This window comes from Erythrolamprus reginae, chromosome 3, assembly GCF_031021105.1.
Source record: "Erythrolamprus reginae isolate rEryReg1 chromosome 3, rEryReg1.hap1, whole genome shotgun sequence".
NCBI classification, from domain to species: domain Eukaryota; kingdom Metazoa; phylum Chordata; class Lepidosauria; order Squamata; family Dipsadidae; genus Erythrolamprus; species Erythrolamprus reginae.
The window spans coordinates 190,319,403-190,332,451 of record NC_091952.1 but is presented as its reverse complement, the minus strand read 5'-3'; the positions used below and the strand labels follow the sequence as shown (position 1 = coordinate 190,332,451).

The 13,049-nt window shown below is 37.3% G+C and overlaps 1 protein-coding gene across 3 annotated transcripts in view; it reads right to left on the bottom strand.

Moving 5' to 3' along the window:
- NETO1 (neuropilin and tolloid like 1) overlaps nt 1-13,049 on the bottom strand; it is a 105,992-nt gene that overhangs the window by 74,663 nt on the left and 18,280 nt on the right. For all 3 annotated transcript variants that reach the window (XM_070749134.1, XM_070749133.1, XM_070749135.1), the window contains exon 4: nt 10,867-11,115. In XM_070749134.1, the coding sequence (XP_070605235.1) occupies nt 10,867-11,115 (249 nt within the window). The remainder of the gene's footprint in view (nt 1-10,866; nt 11,116-13,049) is intronic.

The following is a 13,049-nucleotide window of genomic DNA, read 5'->3' as shown; positions in this document are numbered from 1 at the left end:
TGTTTCTTATTACTGTTGTGAGCCGCCCCGAGTCTTTGGAGAGGGGCGGCATACAAATCTAATTAATAATAATAATAATAATAATAATAATAATAATAATAATAATACAGAGAGGGGCGGCATACAAATCTAATAAATAAATTAATAATAATAATAATAATAATAATAATAATAATAATAATAATAATAATAATAATACACACATACACCTGTGTCCCCACTCACCAATGTCATTTTGGCCTCCTGCTGCCCTGCCTTGCAGAGAGGGGCAAGAAGCCTCAGAACTATACAAGTTCTGGGGCTGTTTGCTATAATCTGGTCTTTATGGGCTGCTCTAAGAAACATTCAGAAGCTTCAACTTGTCCAGTATGTGGAGTTTTAAGGTATACCCATATAACACCACCGTTCTGCAAGCAGCATTTGGCTTCTACTAAACCAAGTGCAATTCATGGGGCTGGTTTTCCTCTGTAGAACCCTACATGGCACACGGCCAGTTAATTTACAGGACTGCCAGTCTCCAATTGTTTCCGCTTACCCAACCAAAGCCGACAGGATGGTCATATTCCAAGTCCATTAATCAATGCCAACTTCGGGGACCCGAGAGTAGTGTCTTCTCTGTGGTAATGTCAGCCTTAAAAATCTGCTAAAGACCTTGTTGTTCCTTGGAACATTTGGAGTAGGCTGCTAGATTGTTTTGTGGTTGTTTTGTTTACCTGTTGTTTTTTGGATATGTTAAACTGATTATGGTGAAAATGTTTTAATTCAAAACCACTCAAGGAGATGCTGATACAGTTCTATGAAGGAATTATTGAGTCTGTCATCTGCATCTCTATTACTGTCTGGTTTGGTTCTGCAACCCAACAAGACAAGCACAGACTTCAGAGGGTAATCAGAACTGCAGAAAAAACAATTACTACCAACTTGCCTTCTACCGAAAACCTATATACTTCAGGAGTTAAAGAGAGGGCTGTGAAAATATCTACAGACCCCTCACATTCTGGGCACTCCTACCCTCAAAACGATGCTCACCAAGATAACTAGACACAAGAACATTTTTTTCCAGAATGCCATCCCTCTGCTAAACAAATAATTCCCTCACCACTGTCAAACTATTCACTAAGTCTGCATTACTATTAATATTAGTCTTTTCATCATTTCTATCACCCATCTCCTCCCACTTATGACTGTAGCTTGTTATTGTACCCTTATGATTTATATTAATATTGATTGTTTCCTGGCTGCTTATTTGTACTCTATGACAATCATAAAGTGTTCTACCTCATGATTCTTGACAAATGCATCTTTTCTTTGATGTACACTGAGAGCATATGCACCAATAACAAATTTCTTGTATGCCCAATCACACTTGGCCAGTAAAGAATTCTATTCTATTCTATTCTATTTAGTGTGTTAGTCTACTATTTTTTGGGTTTAATTATTTATTTACTGCCCATAGACACTACAGCAAAATGGGTGGCCATAGACCATATTTAAATAAGAATCAATCCATTCATTAGTAAATACAAAGAGAATGTTCAATGCTAGATAATTGTTTTTAATAGAAACATAGAAACATAGAAGACTGACGGCAGAAAAAGACCTCATGGTCCATCTAGTCTGCCCTTATACCATTTCCTGCTAGGAACATGACTATAACCCAAAGTGATTAACTATAAAAAAAGTTTTGGATAAAAATGTTGAATGAATTGCTGTTCCTCCAAATTTCTACAGGGGATTCCAATGTGCAAAACAAACACCATACCATATTCAGTGCAGGCACAAAGAAGAGAACACTGCTATTAGTCTGCTTTCTTACAAGGCACGATATCTGATGTAAGAGCAAACTAGTGATCTTTGACTATCTGAACTCGCAGCCAAGAAAATAGAATGAATAATCCTGCCTCATCTGCTTTCAAAAATCTGCCTTACAAAAATTAGCTAAAACTCTCCTAAATTGAATTTTTAAAAAGCATAAAATGCAAAAGATGGGAATATAGAGATACATACTTTCTTTTAAAAATACTCTACAGGCTATTTGCAGTATGTCGATTCATCATCTTTTTACATGCACAATGTATGCACACGCACAAAGACAGAATGTGTGTTTATGTTCATGCAATTTCCTCGAAATTATTCCTCCCACTTTCCGGCTCCTTGTGTGACACATACTGTTTTTGTTTTCAAAGCCAGACCGTACATTGTTGTCATTCATATCAATGAAGCCAAATGCAAACACAGATGGTTTCCACCAGTGAATAGAACTGAATTTAATAGTGTGCCATCTGAGGCCACAGACTTACAGATTCCAAGAGGAGAAAACCAAGATAAAAAGAAATCTGATTATTCCAGATGAATCAAAGTGATCAGCTTAAAGCACAGCTTATTCCGTCTGGCCCTCTGTCTGCAATACTACAAAATTGATTCAGCTCTGAGCAACAGATGCCCTCAAACCATTTCTTTGTGCAGTTAGGAAAAAATAGCATTCCATACCAGTAAAGGTAGAAACTTGCTAAATAATGTTTTTAAACATCTCACCAATGAGCCATTTCCCTCAAAAATGAAAACTGAATCAGCTATATCATTCCTCCAATATTTCAAATGGATGACATAATATATATATTTTAAGAAAATTACAAAATTGAAAGGTATGCCATATGTACCATGTCATGAAATTCTGCTCAAAGTTAATCCATAATGCCTGCTATTATTACCAAAGTAATAATCTGTTTCAGTAATTTTTTCCCCAAAGGAACAGGAGACAATTCAGAAATGTACCGGGTCAGTACTCCAATTCTTATTGTGGAAGAGAGGTATATCATACTTCTTCCCATTCTTTCACACACACAATGAAAAGGCATGGTTTCTTTAGGAAAACCATATGCTTACAACGTAGAAATACATGCTCATACAATAATCAGTGAAAACACCACAAATCAAGTTGTGCAATTTAACTATGGACAGTCTGTTTCATATTACGGCTGCTTGGGCTGACAAAAGGAATGGTTGCCCACTGTAATTATACCAATCAGACCAAACTCCCATTATTTTAGTTTGCAGAAACTGAAAAATCATACGGACTATGTATCAAGTAGATATAAGTAAAGTGAGATTTATATATTCCAACATAGGAATGCAAGCCATGGAGGCACAATTGCTTGTTTTACCAAAGCAAAGAAACAACCTGAATTAAGCCACTTAAGACAGCCGATACATAACATAGATGCCCAGTCTGACCAGTGTTTGGCACATGCCCATGGTACTCCATGCCCTCCTTTGCCCTTCTATATTGTGAATTCTAAAGAGAAGCTGAGAAGACCTCTAATGCAGAGTTGAGAGAGGAAAGTTTGTCATTCCTCTTATAAGTGAAAGGATCGTGTTGCATGAAACAGATTCAAAATGATTAAAGGTTCAGTTCACTGAAAGCAAGCATGCTTTCAAAGTTTCTCCAGCCCTACTGCCAGACATCACCCACTGGAATAGTAACTCCAGGGTATGAGTGCTCACAGGAGCAATCAAGGAGAGAAGCAACTTAGAACTAAGAAAACATTTTCTGACAGAACAATTAATCAGTGAAACAGCTTGCCTCCAGAAGCTATGAATGCTCCAACACTGGGAGTTTTTAAGATGTTGGATAACCATTTGTCTGAAGTGATGTAGGTTTCCTGCCTAAGCAGGGGGTTGGACTAGAAGACTTCCAAGGTCCCTTCCAATTCTGTTATTCTTTCCAAGGTCCCTTCCAATTCTGTTATTCTATTCTAACATTCAAAAAAAATGAAGAAAACAAGTTTGTAGGGATTCCAATGTTTCCCATGGATGGGAAAGAAAAAAAAATCAAATTATTGGAGCTAATTGGGAAAAATAAAGTATCCTTTTTCAATCTCATCTGCAGTAACTAACACTGTAATTATTTGCTATTATAGTTGTAGTTGTCTGTACCATGCCCAGAATGTCAACTCGCAAAGCATCCCTGGCCTTGAGTTGCCATAGGCAATGGGGGTGGTAAAACTGAAGAAGCTACACAGCAGCGAAAGACAGGAGCACATTCCAGACACATCTTTCTCAAGGCTGTATCCCAGAGTTACCTAACATCACCCAGAGGGGAGTGGTCTCTAAAGCCCATGAAATTGCTCTGTTGGCAAATGTGATTGATGACACAAATTGGGGGCAGGGAGAAAACAGGGTCGTGATTAGGGCCATAAATTATGTGAGGTCAGAGTTAGCTTCATTTGGGTACATGCCGACATGGTGCCCCTAATAAATAACTGGATTTCTTTACAGATTTGGCCTGAGGCTCATGATTTAATTAGGGCATCCATGGGAACCCTGACACAGATTACAGAATAAGTTAAAACTTTTTTACCTATAAATCCAAGTGAACTCCTTTACTTGCTAACTGTCATCTTAAAGTTATGGAAATTAAAGTCCAACCCACTTGTGAAATATCACAATGATTATGACTCACTATATTATATCCAATGATATTGGTCAGGACTATTTCATAATGCATTGAAACTAATTTTCCTAATTCTGAATTTATTTATAAGTCTATCTTATTGGGAGCCATTTCCAAAGCATTTTATATTTTGAGCATTAGTGCCAGATGCATACATTATTTAAACTAAAGCTAATCTGGGCACACAATACTGCCAATGTACAGGAATATCTGGCATTCAGAAATTTAGTTGACATTACATATCCATATTTTACATCAGAGACCAAGAGAGAGGTGGGGAAAGGGGAATGCACAAAGGGAAGGAGGGGAAGAGACAAGAGCCAGGGTGGCGCAGCAGGTAGAGTGCTGTAGTGCAGGCCACTGAAGCTGACTTGTAGATCTGAAGGTCAGCGGTTCAAATCTCATCACTGGCTCAAGGTTGACTCAGCCTTCCATCCTTCCGAGGTGGGTAAAATGAGGACCCAGATTGTGGGGGCAATAGCCTAGCTCTGTTACAAAAGTGCTATTGCTAACATGTTGTAAGCCACCCTGAGTCTAAGGAGAAGGGCGGCATAAAAATTGAATAAATAAATAAATAAACAAATAAATAAATAAATAAATAAATAAATATATGTGTAGTTGTTAAGAGAGGAAACTAGTCCCACTTTAGACATAAAGCCAGTTGGGTGATCTTGGGTTAGTCATCTCAGTCTTAGAAAAAAGGCAGAAAGGGAGAGATAGAGAGATAATAACATGATAAGGAAATATAGAATGATCTATACTTCACAGTGGTAGATGGAAAAACAGCTAGTGATTATCAAAATTATAGCTGAAATAAGCCTAATGATAACACATGTTCTTCCATGGAAAAGCAATGAATCAAAATTTTATAAAAATAACTTACATTGTCAAAAGTATTTTTCTACAGAACAAACAATACATACTATAAAGTCCTTGGGTTTATGACGATGCCAAAAACCCAAGCCTGCTGCAAGTCTAGAGTGATTGGCTAAAACGCCGGCAAGCAGGAAGATGGGGCGTTGTGATTGGTTGACAGTCGGACAGCTTGACTATAAAAGGAGCTGTCAGATTATTGGTTCTCTTTGTTTCTGCTGTTTCCTGTGGTGCTGAAGTTGGGAATAAAGCATTACTGTTAACAGAACTTCATCTCGCCTCCGTCCCTGTCAGCCTTGGTGATCACCGTTTTAACAATGGCGACAAGGAAGGAACTTCTGACTGAATGACTGGTGTTCACCCCTAGAAGCTAGCACGCTTTGAGCTGAAGCATCTCCCAGCTGAGTCACTCTGAGCTGAATCACTCAGAGCTAGTCACTAGCTGAAGCGACAAGAGGTTGCCAGGTGCGTACTGCTCAAAAACGTTCTTGCCAGGATGGTCACCCTGCCGGCTTTCGCTCTTTTTGAGGCTGCTACTGACACATGGGATGATTACCCCATGCACTTTTAATTTGTTCTCCACACTAATGACTTCACGGAACTCTCCAGCACTAGAAAGCTGGGCTATTTTCTCAGTTCCTGCAACAGAGAAATTTTTGCCACAGTGCGGGCTTTAACAGTTCCCCAGGTCTATTTGGAGCCATGGGAGATTATGTTAAAGAAACTGCAGAACCACTACTCTCCAACTCCATCTCACATCGCAAGATGCCTCCCTTTCGCCATAGGTTCCAGAAGAGTCTATTAATGAATACATGGCTGCCCTTCGCACAGCCTCCCTGAATTGTCAATTTACAGACTTGGATGATCACTTGCTGGATAAACCAGTCTGTGGGGTTAGAGACTTCGGGCCCCAGCATAAAATTTTAGCCCACACAGAGCTGAATTTACAGACTACCTTAGATGAAGCCAAAGCTTCAGAACTCTGTGAGCAATCAGCCATTGGATTGCAGAAGTACCTTTCCTCTAGCTCGCTGCCCAGCAAAAGCCAAACGGTCCATTTGATGATCTATCTGAGGAAGGAAGTCATCTGCCACCTCAAGGCAAAAGTGCTCCTATTGCAAAACCACCTTAGCCTTCCTCTACCTTGGTTGTGGGGGGATCCACAACAGGGCTGATTGTAGGTTCCGCTCCACCACATGCCATCATTGTGGCAAGAAGAGTCACTTGTCCAGGATCTGCAGGGCCACCTTGCCAACCATGGAAAGGCCACCACAAACAGCCAACCAAAGGACACCCTATCAAAGGCCATCTAACCGCAAGGAAGACTGTTTCTCTGTCACCAGAATGAGGAAATCAACCAAGTCTCTGCAGCAAACTCCTCTTCCAAACAGTACCTCTCAGTTGATCTGGAGGGCAAGCTATGCAAAATGGAGGTGGAGGACTGGCTCCTCCAGGTTCCTAATCCTATGGGCCACAATAACCAAGTTGTTGCTCCATTTCACCAATAGCAACTACAACCTTGTCCCATCGCTCTCAAGGACTACCAGAGCAAATTGATTCCAACTGTTAGCTGCGGCTCATTCCAAGTTTCTCACAAGGCCTTTTCAGGCCTCCTACCTCTCATTTAATTTAATTTACTGGATTTGTGAGCTGCCCAATTGCTTTCGGACTCTGGACAGCATACAACAAGTAAAATAATAATATAAAACAGTATAAATAATTAAAACCCCGTTTAATAAAAGCTGAAGCTGGATGCTATTCCTCAACGGCCCCTGCCAGCAAAGCCGGGCTTTTAGGGCTTTCTAGAAAGCCAGGAGGGTGGGGACAGTACGGATCTCCAGAAGTCGCTGGTTCCAGAAAGCCAGAGTCACCACAGAGAAGACCATCCATCACGGTCCTGCCAAGTAGCAATGTTTGGCTGATGGGACCTGTAGAAGATCAACCCTATGGATTCTAACCAATCTCTGTGAAGTGTGAGGCAGAAGATCCCGTGAATAGTTGTGGTGAATGGACAATGGCCATCCCTGCTGGGCCTAGTTCTGCACACTAGGACTCACAATATTTGGCATTGGTCTGTGGAAAAGGGCGGCATAGAAATTCAACCAAATAAATAATAATAATAAATCCACTCAACAATCCCTGACGCACTGGACAACATTACTTCAGAATTTGCAGAAATGTTCAACAGCAGACTGGGTAACTATATAGGAAGCCCCATTGTCTTTAATTTGGACCCCCAGGTGGCCCCTATCCATTTAAAATATAGGCAGGTGCCCCTTGCCCTCCACTCCAAAGTTGATTTAGAACTAGATAAACTGATTGCAGTTTAGAAGCAGTGGAGCATTCCAAATGGGAGACCCCTATAGTTATTCCCTTAAAGTGGGATGGGTCCATTAGAATCTGCGTAGATTACAAGGCAACCCTCAATAAGGCAAACCCTTACACCTCCTGCAAATCTTGGGCCAGGGGTCTGTATTTGCCAAACTGGATCTTGCCCAAGCCTATCAACCATAGTCACCCACAACAATCTCCCAGCAGATTGTTGTGACAATCTGTAACTTTTCTTTTATTCTTTTCCAAGTAACTTGTACATGCTCTTTCCTTATGTCTACCTTCCACTTATTGTGATATTAATCTATTTTCCTTTGTTTCTTGCAGATTTACACTTTTTCTTCTTGCAATCTTCTGTTATTCTAGAATCTTTAACATCTTTTCTTCTTAGATGTCAAATTAGTACAAAAATTATTCTGTTAGATCCTCTCATCCTGGTATCCGTTATTAAGTCTTTGTGTTTTTTATCATAAACTATTATTTAAAAAGCATATACCAAGCTTTTCAAAGCATTCCTTTTTCATGTGTAGGTTACCAACAGGCTTAAGGTTTAACCATTCATTCCAAGGACACTTTTTCTTACAGCCAATATACACCCAATTATCAGACATTCATTATTGGGTGTCAAAATAGCCTAGTCATTTTTTAAATTATTATGCGTTCTTTTCTCATTGGTTCAAATTCACTCAGAATTTTGTACATTTCTCTTCTCCTCCCCATCCATTCATCCTTGGTTTCCCCCCCCTCCCTTTTTCATTATAATAATTCACTGGAATTTAACATGAAAATATTACCAACCTATGGATTCTGCCTTCTCTCTTATCAACAATAACTATAGCAATTCATATTTTCAGATATATCTTTTAGCACTTTTATTCATGGTTAAATATCTACCTTTACTTGTCTGCTTATATTTTATTAATTCCCATCTTTATTCAGCTCTATTGCACCTCTCCTTTTTCTTAGTTTCACAGGCAACAATAATTTATTGCTGTCTACCAATTTCTGTGGCATTGATAAAATTGAGGCTTTCAAATGTATGTCTTCTAATAAGACAGAAAAAGTATCTACCAGATTATCAATCTTAATGATAACCATTCCATATACTTTAGGGAATATCAGTCATTTTGGCTACAACTGGAATGAAAATCCAGCTTTACCCCTTATAAATAAATCTATTCTATGCAAGATACAATCTTTATTCTAGATACCACCTTGGAAACCTGCATATTGATGCTCACAGTTCTCCAACTAGGAGATATATGGAAGTTATTGACAAATATCCAGAATGTAGCACTACTCACTCCATGTAATAAATCTTTCAGAAATCTCTGATAGCTCTTGCAGGTTACTGCAAAGTTTCATCGTAAGCCTGACTGCAGATACTCATTTTGCTTTCAGAAATAAAATTAGACAATTTGATGAAAGGCAGAATTGAAAGACAGCAATTAAGTTTATTTCACGCAAGTGCTTAATACAAGGCATTCTATGCTTTGGATCTTGGATTCCTCTGTCAAAACAATTTGCAGTTTTTAAAAGACAGGAAAAAATCCTTTATAATAGTTTTTGTTTTTAATAAAAGACAATGTTCAAAGGAAAGAAGAACAGCAGGAGCTGAAATCCACTTTTTTTCTTAGTAGAATGTACAAAATTTTCTTGAGATGATGTTAAAACAAGCATATTTCCACTTGTTAGGTGAGCAATATTACTGAAAACACATTCATATACTGTAATTGCATTTATAACTTCCTGACAGTAATGCTGACAAGATCTACATATACACAATGAATATGTTATGATGAGAACCAATACATAGTGAACATTATTTTTCTTCCGTGTGATCATAATTCTCCCAGCATAAAAATATATATTGCACTCCATCAATGATTACTACCCAGATAAAATCACAATACAATTAAACTTGCTTCAATGGACCATGGCTTAGCAGGTGTAGCATTCATGTTTTTATATGGCCCCAATCCTATTAAAAGATATTTAAATTGACAGTATGCTTGTTAAATGGACATTTTACTGCAAATGAAGCTTTTTATACCAATTATGTAATTATGTAAATTACTTACATTTGTAATTTAATGGACAACTGGAATTAATGGATATCCCTCCCTCTCAATGGTTCATTAAATCAGAATGTTACTGTAGGCTTCTGTTTTGCTTTTCTTTTTTTTAAAAAAAGAAAATCAAGTAGCCAGGTCTTTTCTTAGGTTACTGCAACAGCCTAAATGATTATCTCATCTTATACTACTTGCCCAGAATTTGCAACTATCATTGGAAATTTCTACTGCCATGATTCAGCCTGGCACAATTCCAAATCTAAAATCTTCCATTGTTCTAGAATTGGCACCAGTTAGCCAGTATACTTTATTGCAGAGAAGAATGAAGCCAACTACAAAAAATAAAAAATAAACCACCTCCTTGTTGCAGGAGAGAGCAATCGCGGCCTATATATGCCTGTGCTGCAGGGATTAGATGTGAAGCTTTTTCATCCTGTCTTTCCAAGTTATGGTTCTTTGGCTGTTGTCTTCAAGGTCATAAAAAAAACCCAATACTGAGATTTGTTGACATAATGATCATTACCAGCCTGAGAAGTTTTGGACCCATCACGGCAGCTTTATTTCTAACATCTGTGCATCCAGGATTTCAGTGTTGTTAGGAACGCTGCAGTTATAAAATCACTTCCTGGATTGGGGTCAAAACAATACTGTACTTCCTTTATTATGCTTCATTAGACATCATAATTGTGGGCTCTAAAAAAAGACTTCTTGTAATGAAAGCTTTGGCTCCTATTTTTGTAGTTTTATTTTGCTTTATTGCTTTATTTGTGTGTTTGTGTGTGTGTGTGTGTGTGTAAATAAATAAACAAACAAACAAATAAATAAATATTAAAATAAAACCATGTGTGGGTTGATTTATAAATATATCAGTTAACTAAATAAAATAACTACTTATAAAACAGCCAATTAACTAAATAAAATCACTTGGTATAAATGCAAAGTACAGATTAAATTCTGAAAAAAGAAGCATATGTTTTCGGGGGTGAGAGCATTTTCTTTTCATTTCCATTACCAATATTTGAAAAGTTTGGCATTTTAATTTTACTATATCATTTCATAACTTTATAATATTTCAAAAGTATATCATTGTAAATACTAAAATATTTTCCTCTAAAATTATTTTGAAAATTTACTTACCAGGTGTGAAATTGTACTGTGCAGAAAATCCTACAGATTCAAGTTCGCCATCAGCAAAAAATTTAATCCACAAAAATCTGCCACTAGATTTTATTTTAGGTGGATTTTGTTGTCCACAGAAACGACCAATTATTGGGGAAAATCCAAAAGGTCCATCTCGTACTTCAATATGATCAAATTTACACTCCCAAGAAGGCTCTATGGAATATTTCTCATCAAAGTGCAACTCAATACATTGTCTTGGGGCAGCTGAAAAATAAAACAAAGGCTTTCCATAATTTTATGCACTGAAATGTCTTTACTTCTAAATGTGCTGTTTCTAAACGTATGTACTGCAGTATTTTTTGGTTCTTGAGGTTTTCACGTAAAGTAATTTATTCTACTCAGAGCTATAATAATATCAGTTTGTTTTCCTACTAAACTTACTTTCTTTTTAATTCTTAGATTCTCCATTGTAGGACAAGTAAAATTGGCTCAGTTGCTAAAAAAAATATGCATAGGTATCTAAGTCTTTCTTTGCTTCTTCTTTTCCTGCAATTATTATTTTTTTCTTTAAAGAAATTTACAAAGCAAAGAAAATGTGTATCTGTTTCTTTGAAGAGGAATGGTGGCACAGTGGTTAGAATGCAGTATTACATTCTACTCTGTCCTCTGCCAAGAGTTCGATTCTGACCGGCTCAACGTCGATAAAATGACGACCCAGATTATTGGGGGCAATATGCTGACTCTGTAAACTGCTTAGAAAGTATGTAAAGCTCTGTGAAGAGGCATAAGTGATATTGCTAGTGTTATTTGTAATAGCTGGCCTAAGTAGCAGCCACATTCAGCAACATCTTTGTTTATGTTTTTGTTGTAATAGTAGATTCCTACAGTGATAAATAAGTTTGTGAAACTTTTATACCTACCTTTAGCCTTTACACTTAGTCTTAAGTGAGATCTTGAGCCTCACCTAAATCTCATTCATAAATATTCCAGTTAAACAAACAAGACCCAAAACTATCTATTATGGTGCCATGTTTTTACTAAATTTCAAATAGTTCTAAAAGGCTCATAAACTCTGCTCCTCTTATGTAAATATTACCGCCATAGCGCAAGCTTTGTTTTGTCAAACACTGCTGAAATTTCCCAATTAACAGAATTTTTAGCATATTTTCTAATCCATTAAACAGCATAGGAATTGAAATCCTGTTCTAAGATGGTAAAGTAAAGTAGAAAGTAAACTCAAATGCTTTTTTTAAAAAAGATGCAGCTCAAATATAACTGCCTAACGAGCTTGCTTTCACAATTTGCATTCTTTCATGTTTAACCAAACAGAAACATTAAAAGTGATTAAAAAGATGTTAACTTGGTAACACTGTAGATTAGACTTCTGCTCTACTTCTGCTGGGGACTTGAAGATAATTCTTCCCTTTATCTAAAACTTATTATGAAAAGCAACATCTATTTTTTGTATGGGCTGCATCCTGTTCCCACATACAGGTTACATTTGTCATTTGTCAAATGCAAAAGACAAAACCAGATTACATTCTTTATGGTCTGGCTTTTGAAATCTATTTAGTAATGAAAAACAAAACAAATGCACTGACATTTTGGGTCACTAATGAATCACACAAATGTGGTGTACTAACAATGGAAAAATGTTCAAACAGTGGAAAACATCCATATATGGAAATGCCATTTGTTCTCTTCATTCTCCTGCTTCCCTTTGTGACCCATTTGTTCTTGAAAATTTGGAAATCCTTTAGAAGGTACAGTAGGTGTCATTGAGAATCACAGTAGGATGTGGAAGCTTCATATTAGTGTCATGTCATGTTAAATATTCTGAAAAATCTTAATTATTGTTCAGGAAGAGCTTCAGCCAATGGGAACAAGGTTTACATTTAATACTTCAAGTTAAAAATGCATTTTAATTTCCAGATCATTTCTTCATCTGTCTAGCAATAGCAAAAGTAAATACCATATTTTTCAGAGTATAAGACATACTGGCGAATAGGATGCACCTTAGTTTTTGGGGAGGAAAATAGGGAAAAGAATCTGCCTAGCAGATATTCATCTGGCTAGCATCTTTAGTCTGGCCAGCTTCAGCACATTATTTTATCCCCTAGTTAGGACTTTAAAAAAACCCTTATTTATATTTCAACTGCGGCGAGGATTTGCTATGGACAATCATGGAAGAACGAAAC